The 18,639-nt window shown below is 37.3% G+C and overlaps 1 protein-coding gene across 1 annotated transcript in view; it reads right to left on the reverse strand.

The window, feature by feature from the left end:
* Positions 1-3,331: 3,331 nt before the first annotated feature.
* The window catches only part of pomgnt2 (protein O-linked mannose N-acetylglucosaminyltransferase 2 (beta 1,4-)), a 21,729-nt gene continuing 6,421 nt past the window's right edge, over positions 3,332-18,639 (reverse strand). The window contains exons 2-3 of the mRNA XM_056475516.1: positions 6,961-7,157; positions 3,332-5,448 (exon numbers count right to left, since the gene is read on the reverse strand). Of these exons, the coding sequence (XP_056331491.1) occupies positions 3,850-5,448; positions 6,961-7,122 (1,761 nt within the window). The 5' untranslated portion in view covers positions 7,123-7,157 and the 3' untranslated portion in view covers positions 3,332-3,849. The remainder of the gene's footprint in view (positions 5,449-6,960; positions 7,158-18,639) is intronic.

Consider the following 18,639-nt stretch of genomic DNA (forward strand, 5'->3'; position numbering starts at 1 on the left):
TAAAATTTTTCGCACTGACCGAACATTTCATGTCATAAGACCTCAAAATCGCATAGGTAACCCAGCCGGTCCTACACCACCTGACCCACTCCCAGCTGGGATCAAACCAGTGACTTTCTGCATGGGAGTTGGTTGCTCTAATGCCCGAATCACAGGGAGCTTCAGCATCAGCGCTTGACAGAGGTCGTGTCTGAAGTTGGGCCAGCCAAGCATCAGCCAATAAAATTTGTCCGCATCAGCTACTGTCTGAGCTGGTGTATTTGCATAAAGGGATCTGATTGGCTGATACATCTCTGTTGGCGCTTGAAAAGTGGAGAAATTCCCAATTTCTGCAGCAAGCAACGGCGCTGAAGTGGCACTGATGGATCCACAATGCAGTACGGCAAAGCCTGAAGTCACCCATTGAAAGTAAATGGGAAGCGTTGATGCTGACGCCCCGTGTGAATGGGGCGTAACAAGGAGGCTAAAGACCATGGCCTCTAGCATCTGTCGCTAGATCACATTTTTAGGCTCAGGGAAGTGAGGTGTTCACTAGATGGCCTGTGTTACACACCCCCCCTAAACCTCACTCCCATCCGGGTCACGGCACCAAGGTAACCCTGCTGGTCCTACACCACCCAACCCGCTCCGAGCTAGGATTGAACCAGTCACTCTCTGCATGGGAGTCAGTTGCTCTAACAAGGAGGCTAAAGACCAAGGCCACTAGCGTCTGTCATACTTCCCTACTTTATAGCATTTAAAATCAGTCTGCAAGCCAAGTAGTATGTCCAAATTCATAGTAATCAAAAAACAGTACGCAAGAAGTTCCCGGATGACCTACTACTTCTGGTGAGATTCTGAAGTATGAATCTGATGGACGATACACTATTCCATGATGTCCTGGGAGGGAATTCATAAATGGGAGTGAAGCGATGCAACTGACACGGCTAGGTTACAATATGATAATAAAATGGTGGATGTAGTACATCTGAGTTACATTCATACTACTCTCAGTCATACTGTATAGAACATACTTTTCTAATTTCCCTTTAGGAGTCAGTTGTGTCCAGCCATGGCACATTTGCTATTTACATGGTGGACTTTGTAAGTGGAAAAACTGAACACTTCACTAGAGAGAAAACAGCTAAACAGACCATCTGCAGCACGAGAATAAAGAACCAGCCTCCTCCATTAAGCCTCTTTACTTTACTTTTACTCTTTACTCCATTACTTTTATGGATAAGGAAACGGTGTTGTACTCACTCCACTGAAGACATCCTACATATTAGCCTACATATTTAATTTAGTTTGTTAAGCACAAAGATTTGTTTCAAAACTATTTCTAAATTCAGTTCTAATTTCCAGTAAAACAAATAAATGAACAATAATAATGAAGTGTGGTCAAAAAACTGAGTTTTATCCAAACACACGTCCTATTCTTATGGCCCATATGGTGATGCAGAGGTCTCCAAAACCCAACAGGTGGACAAATCTAAACTTGTTTTTATTTAAACAAATATAAATATGCATATAAAAAATACTGCTAATATTAATAACAGTATACAAATGCAAATTGCGATGAATAAATTGAAAAAAAAATCCTGTGATGAGGTGATGTTTTTATATTTATGTAGAAAATAATTGTTAACATTTAACATTAACAATTAACATTTTAATTATTTAATTTTTGTCATCTGTAAAGATTTTTGTGTATTGCTGTACATCTTGTGTGAATTAAGCAATGTGTAAACGTTTGGACCTGCATAGAAGCATAACAAATATGCTCTGTGTGGACTTTATACCTGCTTTTAGTTGGTCAATAGCGGGGTCTATATTAGTTCCTTAAAATTGCAACGCACCAACAATGCGCCTTAACACACCTCCTTTACAGACCAGCATGCCCATGAGTCCACAAGGTGACGCAAATGGATTTGCTATTTAAAAAACATGGTGCAAAATGTGAAAATTACAGTTGCGTTGGTCTGAAAATAGCAACAAATCACGCCATACATGACTTGCGCCGAGTGTTTGATAGGGCCCATTATTTTCTACTGAAGGAGGAAGTCACTTATATCTTCAATAAATTGAGGGTGAGTATTTTTGGATTAACTGTCCCTTCAAGGCTCTCTTTAACATCTTTAAAGATTCTCTTTAGAGTCTTATTTAACTTCAAACTGAAGGTTATATCAAAAAACAAGATCATTCAAACGGTCATTAAAAAAATGAAAATTATGTTATCATTAACTCATCTTTCCCTTGTTCGAAACCTGTTTGAGTTTCTTCTTTTATGCTGCACACAAAAAAGTATACATATAAGTAAATATATTTTGAAGAATGCTAGAAACCTCTACCTGCATAGTATTTGTTTATCATAGTTTATCGTATGGTTACAGGTTTTTAACTTTCTTCAAAATATCTTATCTTTTGTTCAACAGAATAAAGAAACTCATAAAAGGTTTGAAAAAAAAAAAAAACTAGAGGGAGAGTAAATATTGAGTAAATTTTCTGTTTTTGGGTGAACCATCCCTTTAATGTCTGTGAATGTAAAAAGCAGGGAAAAAATCTTGTCTATTGTATATAGTAGATATGTGACAGCAGTAATAAACTGTTATCAAAATCTACAAACTAAAAAACAAAATCACTCACTCACTGCTACTAATTGAATAAATAGTAATAAAAATACATTTCTGAATGAATGCAGTGGCTCTTCATCACCAGTCATAAGCAAAATCTAGAACAGTGTATTTTCAGACACTGCATCTGCTTACTTTATTTATATAAAGTAGTGGGTGGATTTTTTACTATTATAGGCTTGCTGTTTACACACACAGACATGAATGTTTAAACACTATGTGAAAGTGAATTCTGCATAATAGCCCGCCTTAAATATTGCATTCTGTAGGGCTTACGCAGTCATAAAACATCTGAAGTACTGTTACGTCTTTAGTGAAAAATTGAGCAACTGCTTTTATTCTAACTCTGTTAGTTAACAGTTCAACTTACCAAAGATTGAACCCATTTAATTTGTGCTACTGGCCCACCACCACCAAAAAACAAGCTACCTCACTAATTTACTAAATAAAAAGAGAATTACAGACATGCCATCAACAAAGGACATCAGCTTAAACTATTTCACCACAATCATACTGTCAACTTGAAAATCTATGTATTCTCTCTGTAATGTGATTCTTTAAAACGTACAAACATGACCGGCATTTTAATATCTCATGGGCAAACAAATTCAAATGCTTTCTTTTGAAGAAATAAATAATAATCAGTGCTTTTTGAAGACAATTAAAGAAAAAAATAAAGAAAACACCAACACTCATGACAAATTACAGTCAATCCAAGCTGGTAAACAGCAGCCTACTTTTTATATCTCAATATTCACTTTCAGCTTTTTTTTGTAGTTACTTCATACAATATTTCTAAACCTCAAAAAACCTTCATCATAACAAAACTTGAGGGCACACTCACGAAGTCACAAAGCTAGCTTAAGCCACAGAAAAGTGTGTAGTATTTGAGTTAACAAAAGCAGGTGTCGACAAAACCAGTGTCTTGGACTGTTGGAAAATACGAAGTTATGCAATACATTTCTGATAAATAAAGTTAAGAATTTAGCTTGAACTGTGACATATTAAAAGGTCTAGCAGTTCTGTAAACTGCATTCATGACCAACCTTTACTGCGGTCATGATTCTAAATCAGTTTGTGACACTCCACAAGTACCACAAAGAGCAATCAGTGACAATCAAGGTTCAAAGAAACAATTCACCCATGTCACATCATGTAATTTTCAGGATAGCTCCTGAGAACAAGTCTTCCAATTAAATCTCCACTAGCCGACAGTGATACATTTAACCGGATTGAATCAAGTTTTACATATAAGAACATCTGCAAATGGACCCAAGAGGTTCTTGTTAAAGATGCAGCGCACCCACACTAAATATGTGGTAAAGGGTTTGATGTTCTCTGAAAAGGTGTAGTTCTGGTGGGGCAGAATGTAAGGCATATATGTGTTCTCTCCCTGTTCCTGGATCCACACCTCATATTTCACCTCTTTGACCTTCAGGTACTTCAGGTTCCAAGGGATCTGCCATGAGACCGAGAGCTTTGCTTCATTGGTGGCCTGTACTGAAGTCTGACACTTGGGCTCTCGGACTCGACCGGGATGTACAGTGCTAGCCACCTTGGCCTTTTTAAAGTTAAGCTTTTTTAAACCATCTCTGAGTACGTCCAGGAAAGAGGCAAGGTCTACAGTAGTGTCCTGGTAAATGCGAAAAAGCCATTCTGGATTACGACAACAAAGATGTCTTGGCACCTCCTTGCTGGCAAGGATACGTTCTTGTTCCTCCTTCTCTAAGTGGACAATGCCACCCTGGTCCCAAGGGCGATCAGGGAAATTGACAGTGTTCTCTTCCATGGTATTTCTCCAAGCAACATACTGTAGGTCCATGCCAGGTAAGGACGCCAAGGTTTTGTAGGGAGTGTACTGTTCCGGGTTCACACCATAAGGGAAGAGCTCGACCACAGCTGCACCACGGGGCAAAAACATGGAGGTGATCATCTGGGCTCCATGCATGCTGACCAGCATGGCTGCCTTGCTAATAATTTGGATGATGTTATCAAACGACTGCTCCTCCAAAGACACAGTGACCGTCCTCATCTGCAACTCTTGAGCTAAAGCCAGAAGCAGCTCAGCCTCGTTCAGGATGAGCCTGTTCGTGGTACGTTTAAAAACTACAATGTAGTCATCATCATCATCCTCCTCCTCCTCTCTTGTGATGTTCAGCCTCTCCATCACAAATGAAGCAAACTGACGGATCTCGTTACCTGATATCAAAATATTGGCTTTGGGTCCTTGGGGTTGCACAAAGCCATACTGGTACCATGTGGTCATCTTTGACAGTCCTACATAGGACTTGGTGAAGCACATGAGCTTGCCGAAGGTCTTCAACTGGTCTTTGAGAAGTGGTTGCTTACTGCTCATCAAGCGATAGAGATCGAAGTGAGCCCCTTCACCCCAACCCTCCATGAAAACGAGTCTGGCTTCATCATCCAAGTCTGAATACTGCTGCATGGTGTAGTAGACTGGCAAAAGATCATCGTGGAAAATGTGCATGAGGTTGTCTGGATTGAATCGATTCAGAATAAGAGTGACGTCTGGCACAAACACAGGTTTTGGCATGAATTTCAGAGCCGCCGCTGGAAGCTCAAGAAAGTTAAAATATTGCGTGTTGTGGTCTTCTACAGATGAGAGGTCCAGCAGGGCTGGTTGGAAACGCCGAGAGCCAAGGTTGGGCAACATCACAGAGGCATTACTGTGGAAGAATACAAACTCCTCGGCCTCTGTGCAGTAGCAGAGGTAGTCGAAACGGCAGATGCGATCAGTGTGCATCTTGCCAGTGCACACCATTCTGGTGCCATGCTCTTGGAGTGCCAACAAGGCACCGTGGTAATCAATACGCACCTGTGGACATATGCCAATATTCAGTAATTCAATATTTCATGATAAATAACATGCATATTATTGATATACACTTTAAAATACAGTGAATAATTACTTATTTTTAAAAGTGTTATGGTGCGTTCAAACCAATTGAAGTTTTACAAACTAATTTCGAGAGGAGCATGTGATATGATCGACTACAGCTGATCCTATCCTGCCTAAACTTCATTACCGATCTTCGTTTTTGGAAGCCCACCCCCCACTCCACCATCCCACCATACTACCCTTCTTTTTTCTCCTCATTCTATGATCGGGTGACACAGTGGCTCGTTGGCCAGCGCTGCTGCCTGCCAGCAGGAGGGCCAAAGGATCTAATTAAGCTAGTCGGCACTCCCAGCGTGGATTTTGCATTATCTAAGTGTGAACTCTTGAAACACGTATGAAGCATCATGAGGGAGTGATTTACATGTTAAGTCAATGTAAGGTTATGAATAGACATCCTATGCGGCGCTATTCTCAAAAATGAGGTGCCGCGAATGACGGGATTTGCACGAATGTAGTGGCATGAATTGATCGTTTTGCATGCTTAACGCTTAAGCTTTCCTCATCCAGGAATAGTTTGTAAACTTACAGAGCTGGGTACACCTCTGAAAAGATCTAATAGACTCAAGACATGGTGCCGAACAAATATACGCAGTTTTTCAGTATTCCTAAAGCACAGCTACTCTCTCAATAAAATCCATGTTAGCCATTTAGCAAGTAAACTATAATCATCAGCCAGAGGGAAGCCCTGTCTATGACGCAAATGTGCACTTATTGTGAAGTGAATTTCACACGTGAATGAAGCGAGTTAACTCAAAATGTTCGCCTGTCTATTTACATGCAAATAGTAAGATTTATTTCAACAAGCCAAGTCTGGTGTGAACGCCCCATAAGAATGCTTATTAAGAGTATTCACATTGTATTTGCAGTGGTGTTCATAACAATGTCAAATGCTTTGAGACTTAATTGGTTAATTTGTTTAATAATTTACACATTAACATTTTCGTTAAGTCAAGTTAATCTGAGGCTCCAATAGTTAGCATCACCTAATTTAATAAAAACTCACAAAGAAAAGTACAAAAGCTTTTAGTAAACTTAAGTGATTTAAATTTCTTAGATAATGCTGCGTTAAAATTGTAGTCGTAATCTGATTACAAGTCATAATCATTTTATTACATAGAGGTAATAATTACTAAAATTCTGCTGTTTTTTTACTAATATTAACATAGTAACTATTGATTCTAATCAATTAACTAACATTTACTGAGTGATACCTATTATACTTTATCATCTTTTTGCAATTTAATTTGTTGACATTCATTTACTCTGAGCAAGTGAATACAAAAATTTAACACAATAAGTATTTTTGTTATTATACCTGTTAAAATAACCTTTTTTGCAGCTTAGGTCAATATCCTGATAATAATGTATATTGTGATAAAAGCTTCCACAGTTAATCTTTAAAATTTATACAGGCATAAGCCTACACACCTGTGAAAACTCTTGTGACTGGCGTGTGAGCTGTAGCTCCTCTTCCAGCTGTGATGTGTGTTCAATCAGACGAACGTATTTCCAAAGCAAGGCTGCCACCACTGACACCAGCAGGCCATTCAGCACTGCCGGTAGGTTCATCCTACACCCAATAGCACGCATCACAGCAGAACTCTGACCCCACACTCATGCTCCACCTGAAACAATCAGAAAGCCAAGATTAACAAGAGGAATTGTGTGTATTGCTAACACCAATAGAAAACCAATAAACCCTGAGGGAAAGAAGTATAGTGTAGTAAGAAGGACAATAAATAATGTGAGTCCTTCTGAGAGATAAGGCGGTTTCATGTCAGGACTTTTCATTCATTCAGCATTATGGCCTCCCTCAAAGGTTCCTCAAGATTCTTTGTATTCATCTTCAATGCTTCCTCCTTCAGCTTACCCCAGACATGCTCAATAATGTTGATATCTGGATTCTGGGCTGGCCAATGTGGAGGCTGAAGTATGAGAAGGAGCACTATCCTGCTGAAGAATTTGCCCTCTCCTGTGGTTTGTAATGTAATGGGCAGCACAAATGTCTTGATATCTCAGGCTGTTGATGTTGCCATCCTCTCTGCAGATCTTTCACACACCCCCATACTGAATGTAACCCCAAACCATTTTTTCCTTCACCAAACTTGACTGATTTCTATGAGAATCTTGGGTCCATGTGGGTTCCAATAGGTCTTCTGCAGTATTTGTGATGATTGGGATGCAGTTAAACAGATGATTCATTGGAAAAATTTACCTTCTGCCACTTTTCCAAATGATCAACTAGAAGTCAAGTTATTATTTGTTTCTCTTACAACTGGGATCAACTACAAGACTTTTGCCAGTTAGTGTATGCCTGCTCCTTTTTAGTACTAAGCTTTTTTTAAGAATTTGACATAATCTGCTTTGTTCTGCTGGCATTCTAGGCATGCCAGCAAAGCCATGGAGACCACAGAGTGGTTAAAGATGGCCACCTGCCTCTACGCATTTACAGAATTTGGCACTAAAATGACATGTGTGTGTTCTCAGTGCACCATACAACCGCCTATAGGCTAATGCTTTAACTCTGCCTGTACCTAAGGACAACAAACAAACATCTTTTAGGCGGTGATATAAAATTTTTTGCAGAAAGACATAAAGAACAAGCTTCAGTCATCTACAAAAGTAGTAACACAATGACTGAATCAAAATGAGGATGACAACATTCTTGCTATGAGAAAATCAGTAGCACAAAAAAAGAATAAGAGGCTGGAAGGGTTGTTGTCACATCTTGTGGATAAAAAAAATCTAATTTGCATGATGTGAATCGCAGTATTCCTTGCTTTTCATCTAAAGAATTTCATGTTTTGAGACTTAAGCAGCATTTACCATCCAACGACAACAGAAACATCAGTGTCACCAGTTGTGTGTTTAATTCCCTTTACTACATAGACAGCTCAGAGGGAAACATAAAAAGGCTTTTGCCAAAAGACAAAATGTCAGCTTCATATTGAAATTACTGAGCAAACCCATAGTGGCAGGAAGCATTTCAGCTAATATAACTGTTTAAACCTAAAATGTCATTGATGTCAGCATGGAATGAAACCATAAACACAAGAATGAATGGTTTTATATTGCTTGGTTATTTATTTATTTTTATTTAATAAAAAACATTTAATTTGACAAAATTCTGACAGTGTTAAGACTAAATATTAAGCTCCACAACAACAAAAACCCACAATTTTCTGATTATGAATCAAGTTTACCATCTTGTCACAGACAAACATGTTACAGATTTATGATGCAAAGTAATTTTGCTTACTGTCATTATTGACAACTAGGATCTCACACTGACTGACAGCTGGAAATATCTTGGTACAGTTGTCAAGCAATAATTGTAAATGACTATTATTTACACTCCAAAAAATATTTTTACTGCTTGTTCAAACTACTTATTTAAAAATGAAAGAAACTTCATTTCTCTAAAACAAAATAATTTAAAAAAAATTGGCAAAAAGAGGTGTGTATATTAAAAAGAGGTTTTTAATAAAGTAAGAACTGTCATGAGCTCCAAGCGAGTCTATTTCTAATTTAGTCTATTTTGGTTTCAGGTTACATTTAAATTCGTTTCAGAGTTCTCCCTCCTGGGACTCAACACCCACAACACTTCAGAACGGTTTCGCCTACACCATTCTGCTAGTGATTAATTCAAATAACTCCACTCAATGACTCTGCACAATAAATCGCTCTCAAGTAAAGCCTTGATCAAACACAAACCAACAAAATTATGTTCAGACGTACAGATTTGTAGTATATGTAGCTAGCTCTCATAAAGAAGACTTAAACTTCACTCAAGAATGAAAATGTACTTACAGTTTACTTGTTTAAAATTGGTTTTACTTTCTTCATTTTGTTGGGAAAAAAAAAGATATTTTGAAGAAAGCTGGAAAACTGTAACTATTGACTTCAATATTTGTTTTTCGTTCTATGGAAGTCAGTGATCACAGGTTTTTAGCTTTCTTAAAAATATCTTCTTTTGTGTTGAACATAAGAAAGAAACTTTTTTGATTTTTTGAAACCCGTAGACACTCCACTTTCTTCCATTTTAATTTCTGCAAAATGTACAAACTGTGCTAGATTTCTGTATGCATGAAATATCCAGAAGATCTGCATGTTCAATATTTTAACATAATACTTTAATACATTGTCTTTATATCTTGTATGCTTTTTAAAATAAACCTAATTTAACTCATTATTTGACCAGAATGCCAAAAATCTATGTTTTTACACCAAGATTTAGTTATAAATAACTATATATTTTAATTCATGTGGTAACAATGTGGCATAATAGCATGCAAAAAAGTGTCCATCTCTTACATAAGGTATTACATTTTATTTATTAAATACATACAAAGTTCACTTTTTTATTCTGTACCTTTTATTATAAATTGCACTGTTGTGTTTTGTATTTGGTTAACGTTCAAAATGTTTATTGATCAGTTGTCACTCTAAGTAGGCAGAATAATACAGAAGGGTAAGGAGGCTTTACGAGTGGTGTTATTGCAGCTATCAGCCAATCAGATTCGAGAACCAGACAGAACTTTTGTATAAATGAGCAATATCACACGAGTAGCAGTGTGATATGGGTGTATATCGGCATTGGTGGGAAGTGTGCGTTGGCACGAGGCCAAAGGTCGAGTGACTTAGTGTCCCACTAGTTACGATATACAGCCATATCGTACTGCTACGAGTTTGATATTGCGTTTATTCTAGGGATGCACCAATCCCGATACTTGGGTTGGATATTGGTTCGATACCGCATATTTTTGCTGGATCGGGTATCGGCCAGGTGGTACCGATCCAAATCCGATCTTGCGCGTGTGCTTTTTAAGCACAGTTTTGTTTAATTTATAAGCCAACAAAAGCCATGAAGGTAGCCTATTATAAGGCACTAGAAAGTTTTCATGTAGGCCTACTATATCCCAAACGTTCTGAAGCCATTCTATAGTTTAATGTGAAGCACAGATGAATACTCGCGTGCTTAAATTCATGTTCACTTCAGCGCTTCCCGCCACTGCGCCTGTCAATCATTCACAATTCAAACTGCGTGTCACGTTCATGACAACACAAAAACCGTTCTCCAAGACTATTTGTTCCTGTTAGTTTAAATAATCAGTGGAGAAATGCATTTAGTTTTGCATTAAATGGGTTAATTTTGATCTGCAGCAAGGAGTTCATTGCTGTTTCTAAATCATGTTGTGTCTGTAATGCTGTGTTCACACCAGACGCGGAACGCGCGGATAAAACATGCTATTCGCATTTGAGTTTACTCGCTTCATTCACGCATGAAAATCCGCTTTATTCGCACGTAAAATTCTGTCTGCACCATGATTTTAGCTTAGTTGATAAATGGTAACATGGATTTTATTGTGAAAATAACTGTGTTTATGTGCTTTATGAAGGCTGCAAAAACAGCGTTGATTCGTTTGGAGCCATGTCTGAGTCCACTAGATCCTTTCAGAGGTGCACCCAGCTCTTTGAGCTCATAAAGTCCTGCAGAAACTTAACCTGGATGATGGAAGCTTTCAGCGGTGCTTCTGACTGAGCTGAGCCCAGTTTGATGAACTGTTGTCTGTGTAGGCAGGAGGATTTTCCCCTGGAACACCAACAACAGGCGCTACGTCATAATCACGCCCCCCACAAGAGCACGCTTCTGATCTGTTAACGCGACGAGAATGTCTGCTGAAGTTCAGATTTTCGAACTCAAACGATTATTCTCACAATGAGTTTTTGTTCTCTCATCCTTCCGACTAAGTTTATTCTTCTAAGAGGGAATACTTTAAGAGCTGTGAATAGCTTGTAAAGCCTGGTTCAATGTGGTCAAAGTAGTTGATTAAATTAATAAAAGTGAAACTGATCGGTGCAATATGGATTGTCATAAACAGAAAATGGAATATTTATTAAGTAAAACTGCCCTCAGACAGTTTAGTCTGCGTCAAAAAAAGCATGTTTTTAGTTATATTGTTTGTCTGTCATATACAGTAGGCCTATGGGTCTGTTATTTTTAGTAAAGAAGACATATTATTGGAGTTTATCACCAGAACTATTGAAACTGTATTATGCTTAAAAAAAATAAAAAAAAAGGGCTCAATATTGGGATCGGATCTGTATCAGTCGATACTCAAAAGGACATTATATTTTCCAACAGCTGCAATTTTTGTGAAGAGGCTTTACGAGTTCTGATACTGTAGAATATTGAATGGCTTTCAGCCAATCAGATTCGATATGTATATATATGTATACTTTACAACCAGTACTTTACAAACAGTACATAACTCATCAAGACATTAACATATTATTCAATAATATTACTGAAATTGATATAAAAAAAAATCTGAAAATATTTTACACACATTTACAGTAAATAAATCAATGATGGGCTAAAAAAAAGATGTAAAAATCTGCGGATTTCTGCAGGTTCAGATTCTACGTGGTCCTACTAATAACCTACTTTTCTTACCGCATATAAAGTAACTAAAAATGTACATACTTGTTTGTCTATTACAATGTTGCATTATATTGCAAACTAAATATAGAATTGAAATTACTTTAAACACCATTTAATAATCAGAACATCCCGATTCCTTAATAACAAACAGCATATCCAGCCATTTAACTCTGCCAAGTGGTTAATTCAAGTATTAGCATTAGACATGCTAGCGGAGCATGACGTTGAGGATCTGATCTTAAGATTACGTGCAAGCCCATGTGCTTCACATGCTTGACTGCTTTGCTATCATTGAGATCTTGTATGTGTTTGTTGATGCTATGAGCAAAACTGACGACAATACCCAGAGGGAGGATGTTGTACTGCTTGGATGTAATGCACTGTGATATAGATCAGATTATGGAAGATTCATTCACTGCTACAATGAGGGGGGGGGGGGGATCCAAGCTAAATCAGAGCGTTTTTTATGGGGAGAAGGATTTAAAACTGATTTGTCGAGAAAAGCGGTACACAAACACATTAAAGAGACACAGATGTAAATAATGTGACTCTGGTCCACAAAACCAGTTATTCACACTAAATACATCTTTTCTTTTTCTATTATATAAGCTGTGTATACCTGAGATTAGCCGATCTGCACAGATATATCGACCTGGTGGAACTATTGTTCGGTCCACTAAAGACAAATTTACGAATAACTTACCTGATCTTTCTCTAATTCTCAGTGTACCTGCAAACTCAAATGACCTTTATGTAGTAACTAGCGGTATGGATGCTATCTTCACTAGCACATTAAATACTAGAGCTGCACAATTTATCGTTTCAGCATTAAGCAATGTGCGCATCCGCAATAGTCACATCGCAAAGAAATGTAACGTTCAATATTATAGATGACCAGGAGCTAGACAGTTGTATTTAATCACTGTGTATTTATTTATATGGAATTTATATGATGTAAAAAAATAATTATAATAATTCTTAGAATGTTTGTCTTGTTTTTTTTTTTTGTCATTTCAAAGCAAAAACAAGATTATTTCACTGGCAGATAATTTCCTTAAAACAAGCAAAAAACTTAAAAACACATGAACATTTTCACTTATTTCTTCTGACAGTGAAAACACAACAATATATTTACTTGGTCAACGAATCTTTTTTTGATATTTGGACATGACATACTGTAGGACAAAACAAAGCAAGAAAAGCATTTTTGCCATTGTAATTATTACATTTCTGAACCTGAAAACTTTTAGACTCCCCAGAAAACCATCAAATGGTGCTATTCAAACCAGCATCAGAAACTATTCATATCGCAATAATTATCACAGAAAAATAAAATATCAAAATATCAGATATTTCCAATATCGTGCAGCTCTTTTAAATATATTGCACCTATCAAATAAAAAAAAGTTAGAGAATATAACTACACCATGGTATAATAATCATGCTCACACTCTCAAAACAGCAACTCATACCCTTGAACACAAGTAAAAAAAAAAAAAAAAAAAAAAACTCTTTCAAGTTGGAAACTTTACAAATTTACATGAGACACACAAGATGGCGGCTTGCAGATGGAGCGTGCAAACAGTGCTAATTATCACTGCGTTTTATAGTTTGCTATAATATCCAGTTAAGGAGCCCAATTTGGGGCATTCTACTTTTTTTATACAGGACAGTGATATGGTGGAGAGACATTTCGGCATGGGAGCGAATATCGTTTACGAGTCGTTTATATCTCATCCATGGGCAGTTCCGTGTATGAAGAAAAATGCAAGTAAAAGAAAACAACGGTGCTGTGATGGATCAATTTTAATTCATTCAATATTCATTCAATATTTCATCCTGAAAATGTTAATCACGCTGCTGACTTCAAGAGGTCCTCTAAAGGTCTACGTATTGCTCATTTAAATGTAAGGAGTCTTCTTCCAAAGATTTCCGAGCCAAGACTGTTGTGTTCGGATCTACGTTTGTAGGTACAAGGGTGCAGTGAAACTTGGTTGGACAGTTCAGTGTTGGATTCAGAAATTTAAATCGAATTACAGTTTGATAAGAAAAGACTGAAATCGTAAAGGTGGTGGCGTATGTGTTTATATAATTTATATATATATATATATATATATATATATATATATATATATATATATATATATATATATATATATATATATATATATATATACACATATACATATACATATATATATACACATATACATATATATATATATACATATATATATATATACACATATACATATATACACACATACATACATACACACATATATACATATACACACACACATATACATGTGTATACATGCACACACATATATACACACACACACACATATATACATATTTCCAAAAAATTACACGTATGACTGCTGTCGCATATGCTAAAGAGTGTAAAGATTAGGAAAGAATGGCACTTAGGAGTCTTGGTCTATCTGAGCTGTCCAGATATAAATATCTCCACAAGAGCAGGCAGACCTCATGCCCTTGAAAAGCTGTCCTTTTTGTGCATATGAAGAGAGCAAGCAGGGGGTCACATCATGCGACAGAGAGGATTTTTCGAAGAGGCTGGTTCCGTGTGTTTATAACTGAATGGGAATACGGCCCTGGCTGACAGGGCTTGCCCGACTCCCTTGTGTACCGCTGGGCTGTTTGCTATGTGGATGATAAGCACCACAATGATGGGGGAAGGCAGCCTAGTGCTTCTAATGCATTTTAATAAGGCTCCTGGAAAGACACGGCTCTCAGTCTTTCAGTGGCTTTCTTCTCCGATGAGTCCCATCAGGATAACCAAGGAGATTCCCTACTCGGCTCCCTGCCCACGACAGCAAACTCTCAGGTTAAAGAGACACAATCATTATGCCTCTTCGATTCTCCTGCCTGACTGCCAGTCCTTTCTGCTTCTCAATAACATCTCCTGCTATTTGTTTATTTTTATTTGGTCACACTTTATTTAAAGTACAATTCTCACTATTTTTACAAACCATTAACTATGAATTTTGCTTCAATAAACTCCTAATTTGCTGCTTTTTAATAGTTAGTAAGACAGTAGTTGGGTTTAGGTATTCGAATGTAGAAAACATCAGGCAGAATATGTACTTTATAAGTACTAATAAACAGACAATATTTTAATAATAGGCAGGTAATAAGTTACTAGTTAATGGTGAGAACTTGAACTGAAGTGTTACCATTTTATTTCCTCTAGTGGTAATTTTGTTCTCATTTCTGGGCTGATTGCAGATTTCTTTTTCCATTTTTGTTCCTGATGCAGAATCGTAAACTACCATAAAATATGATGCTGCAAAAAGTCCGAAATCAAAATCAGATCTTTTTGGGATGGCAAAGGCTGTTACTTTTGAGTACTAGATATAATTTGTGACCCTGAACCACAAAGCTTATTTCTTATGCTGCACAGGTATTTAGTATTTTTGGTGGAAGCCAAAAATACATTGTATGGGTTAAATCAATGGTCCCCAACCACCGGGCCATGGATCAATTGGTACCGGGTCGCACAAGAAATGATTAATTATTTCCGTTTTATTTATTATCTAAGAAACAGACGTCTTTAGAAAGTTTCTTTGCAGAGGGGAAAAGGTTAAGTGAAGGACCCATGAACTGCCAAGGAAAGGATCTGCAGCCCATTTGTGCAAGAAGATCAACTGCTGGAGATTGCAAATGACGGCAGCCTTGGAGGACAAAATTGTTATTTCCAATGGTGGCATGCGGAATGCGCACATATATTGAGAGCGACGCACACAAGCTTTCCAAGCGCACATGGTTGAAAACATCTCTTTTCAGAATACTTTTAGTGCACCACAAGTCACGTGACAAGAACTGACCAATCAGCTTCATACTTTGTGTGTAATACATACATTTCTCAGGCTCCGTTTACACTAAAACGTTTTATTTTTAAAATGGTGTTTTAAAATTAAAATGATCCATGTCCACACTGGCGTTTCTTTTTTTTCGCTTTTTATTGGGATAGGGTAGTGGATCCACAGGATTACATTGGGAGCTGAGAGAGGGAAAGGATCGGCATAGGACCTCGAGCCGGGAATCGAACTATGGTCACTGTGAGCACCATGGTGCTATATGTTGCCACACTTAACCACTAGCCTATTGTCATCGACCACGCTAGTATTTAACTTAGCATTTCTGAACAGATCTCCATCCACACTACACCGCTGAAAATACAAATCACGTGATCACACACACACACACACTCTAGCAAGCACTGCAGCGTATGCTCACATCTGAACTCCAGGCAGTCAGTGGGTGCTTTGAGCACATCTCCCCAGATGAGAGCAACGCACATTTGACAATTCATCAAGGATCTTCTGCTGGATTTCATCTTACTACAGTTGTAAATGTGATATTCAATTCATATGGTCATATGGTCTCTATCTAATGGTCTTTTGAATCTATTACTTGTACTCGGGTAATGCGTTTTGGCTGAGCGCAAATATAAGTTAATATATTAATTTATGTAACTGCACACACATATTCTATTTGACTCATTGCTTGCCTTTATTTCCTATATTGTTTAAACTTACTGTAAGTAATACTTTTATAATGGCCATTATTGATTATTAAAACTGACATTCAGCACAAGAAACTGTTTCATATTTTTTTAATGAAAATGAAAGGACGCAGTTATGCTAAAGGCTCCGTTTTTTATATGTATACAGTGAAGGTGACGGTCATATAAACATGTACCTACATGACACCTTAACATTTTTAGTGTCTGTTAAGTTAATATCAAGATGAAAATAGGCAGTTCCTTATATCATGTTTCATGTCTTATATCATAGACAGGGTGATGTGAATTAGGATATAATGTAGCCTACACTATTCCCTTTAAAGATTTACCTGATTTGTCCTCGGGAGTTTTTCATATCAAACTTGCTAAGTCTGAACTTAAGGAAAGGGTGCAAGACTGAAATCTGACACTTAATATTGAGGAAAAAGCCCCAATCAGATTTTTGTTTTCAGATGTCTCCGTTTTCCTCCATCCACACTGACACGGTACACCAGCATTTTAAAACTAAAATGGCCTCTTCAGCGTTTCCAAAAGGATCCGTATTCAGGGCTTGAAAACTCTGGGGTAGTGTGGACTGAAGTAGGGCTGCAACAAGGAATCGATAGAAATCGATTACTAAAAGAGTTGGTAAATGCGATTACTAAAAGAGACAATTTCATAATTGATTTGTTGTGTCACGCGACACAGGGACATTTATTTAAAAAAAACAAAAACACTTTAGTTTAGCACAGCGTGAAGTGAACAGTCTCTCTCGCGCAAAGACAGGGATGAGGGGCAAGTGAGCAACAGCAGGGTAAATCACTAAAGAATCCAATTTTTGTTCCGTTTTAAAGTGAGGAATGTAAAGTCCCTGGTGCTGGTGTTTACTCTTTATCGAGCTTGACAAGCATGACAAGTTAGTTGACTCGTTAAACTAAAACGTATTAGTGTAAACGGGGCCTCAGACAAACACAAAACACCCAAACACTGCAGTGCATTTTAATTTTTTCTATAAATAAAGCATGTGTCAGAGCTGCAGCAATGTTTTGTTTTGTCAGCTTGTCATCCTCTGAGACAACTGTTGATGGTCGCCTAGCAATCTACATACATATATTAGTTTAGATTTTGCCTAAACTTAGGTTTAATTTTTTTTTGTTGTTGTTATTAAGATCTTAACCGTCAGATTCTCTATATTTAAATAGTTATAGCTCTTGACCAAATATCGTCATATCCAAACAAATCACACACAAGTGGAAAGTTATTTATGCAGCTTTGATGATAAATCTTAGTGAAAAGAAACACTTGTTTTTGTGGTCCAGGGTTGCATTGTTTTCAGGTGACCCATTTTAACTAGATTACATCATATTGGATACACCAACTTTATTTCATAGTTCCTTATTTATTGCTAGTAAAAGACTTTCTAACAAAATTTGTAGTTTTTATTTTTCTTGATAAAAAAAAAAAGAGAGAAATTGGCACATTTGGTTCTGGATTGGTTTGCGTTAACACTTATTTTTTGACTATAGATATTAAGATACAAGACAAAAAATATTTTTTAGATAAAATGTATAAAAAGGAGACAAAACCAAGCCAGAAATTCACACAAATAAAGACCTTCAGTAATTAAACTAATTTCTTAGCTTAAACATTCTGTCCTTTACATGATCGCATCCTATACACGATTCGACATAAGCCGAAAACAAAGTTTGTTTTTATTGGCGCAAGTTGTTTGGCATTGGTTTGGAACATTGTGGTCATCCAACTGATTAACACAAATTATTTCGGCATGGAAGACCACATGGAAAAGCTAGGTTGCTGCCAGAAGTGGTGTTAGTGAGGCCAGCAGGGGGCGCACAACCTGCAGTCTGTGTGGGCCCCAGTATATTGATGGAGACTCTATACTGCTCAGTGAACGCCGTCTTTCGGATGAGACGTTAAACCGAGGTCCTGACTTTCTCCGTGGTCTTAAAAAATCCTTCCGAAAAAAGTAGGAGTTTAACCTTGGCATCCTGGCCAAATTTGCCCACTGTCCATTATGGCCTCCTAACCATCACCATATTATAATTGGCTTCATCACTCTGTCTCCTCTCAACCAATCAGATGGTGTGTGGTCTGGCGCAATATGGCTGCC

This window comes from Danio aesculapii, chromosome 16, assembly GCF_903798145.1.
Source record: "Danio aesculapii chromosome 16, fDanAes4.1, whole genome shotgun sequence".
NCBI lineage: Eukaryota > Metazoa > Chordata > Actinopteri > Cypriniformes > Danionidae > Danio > Danio aesculapii.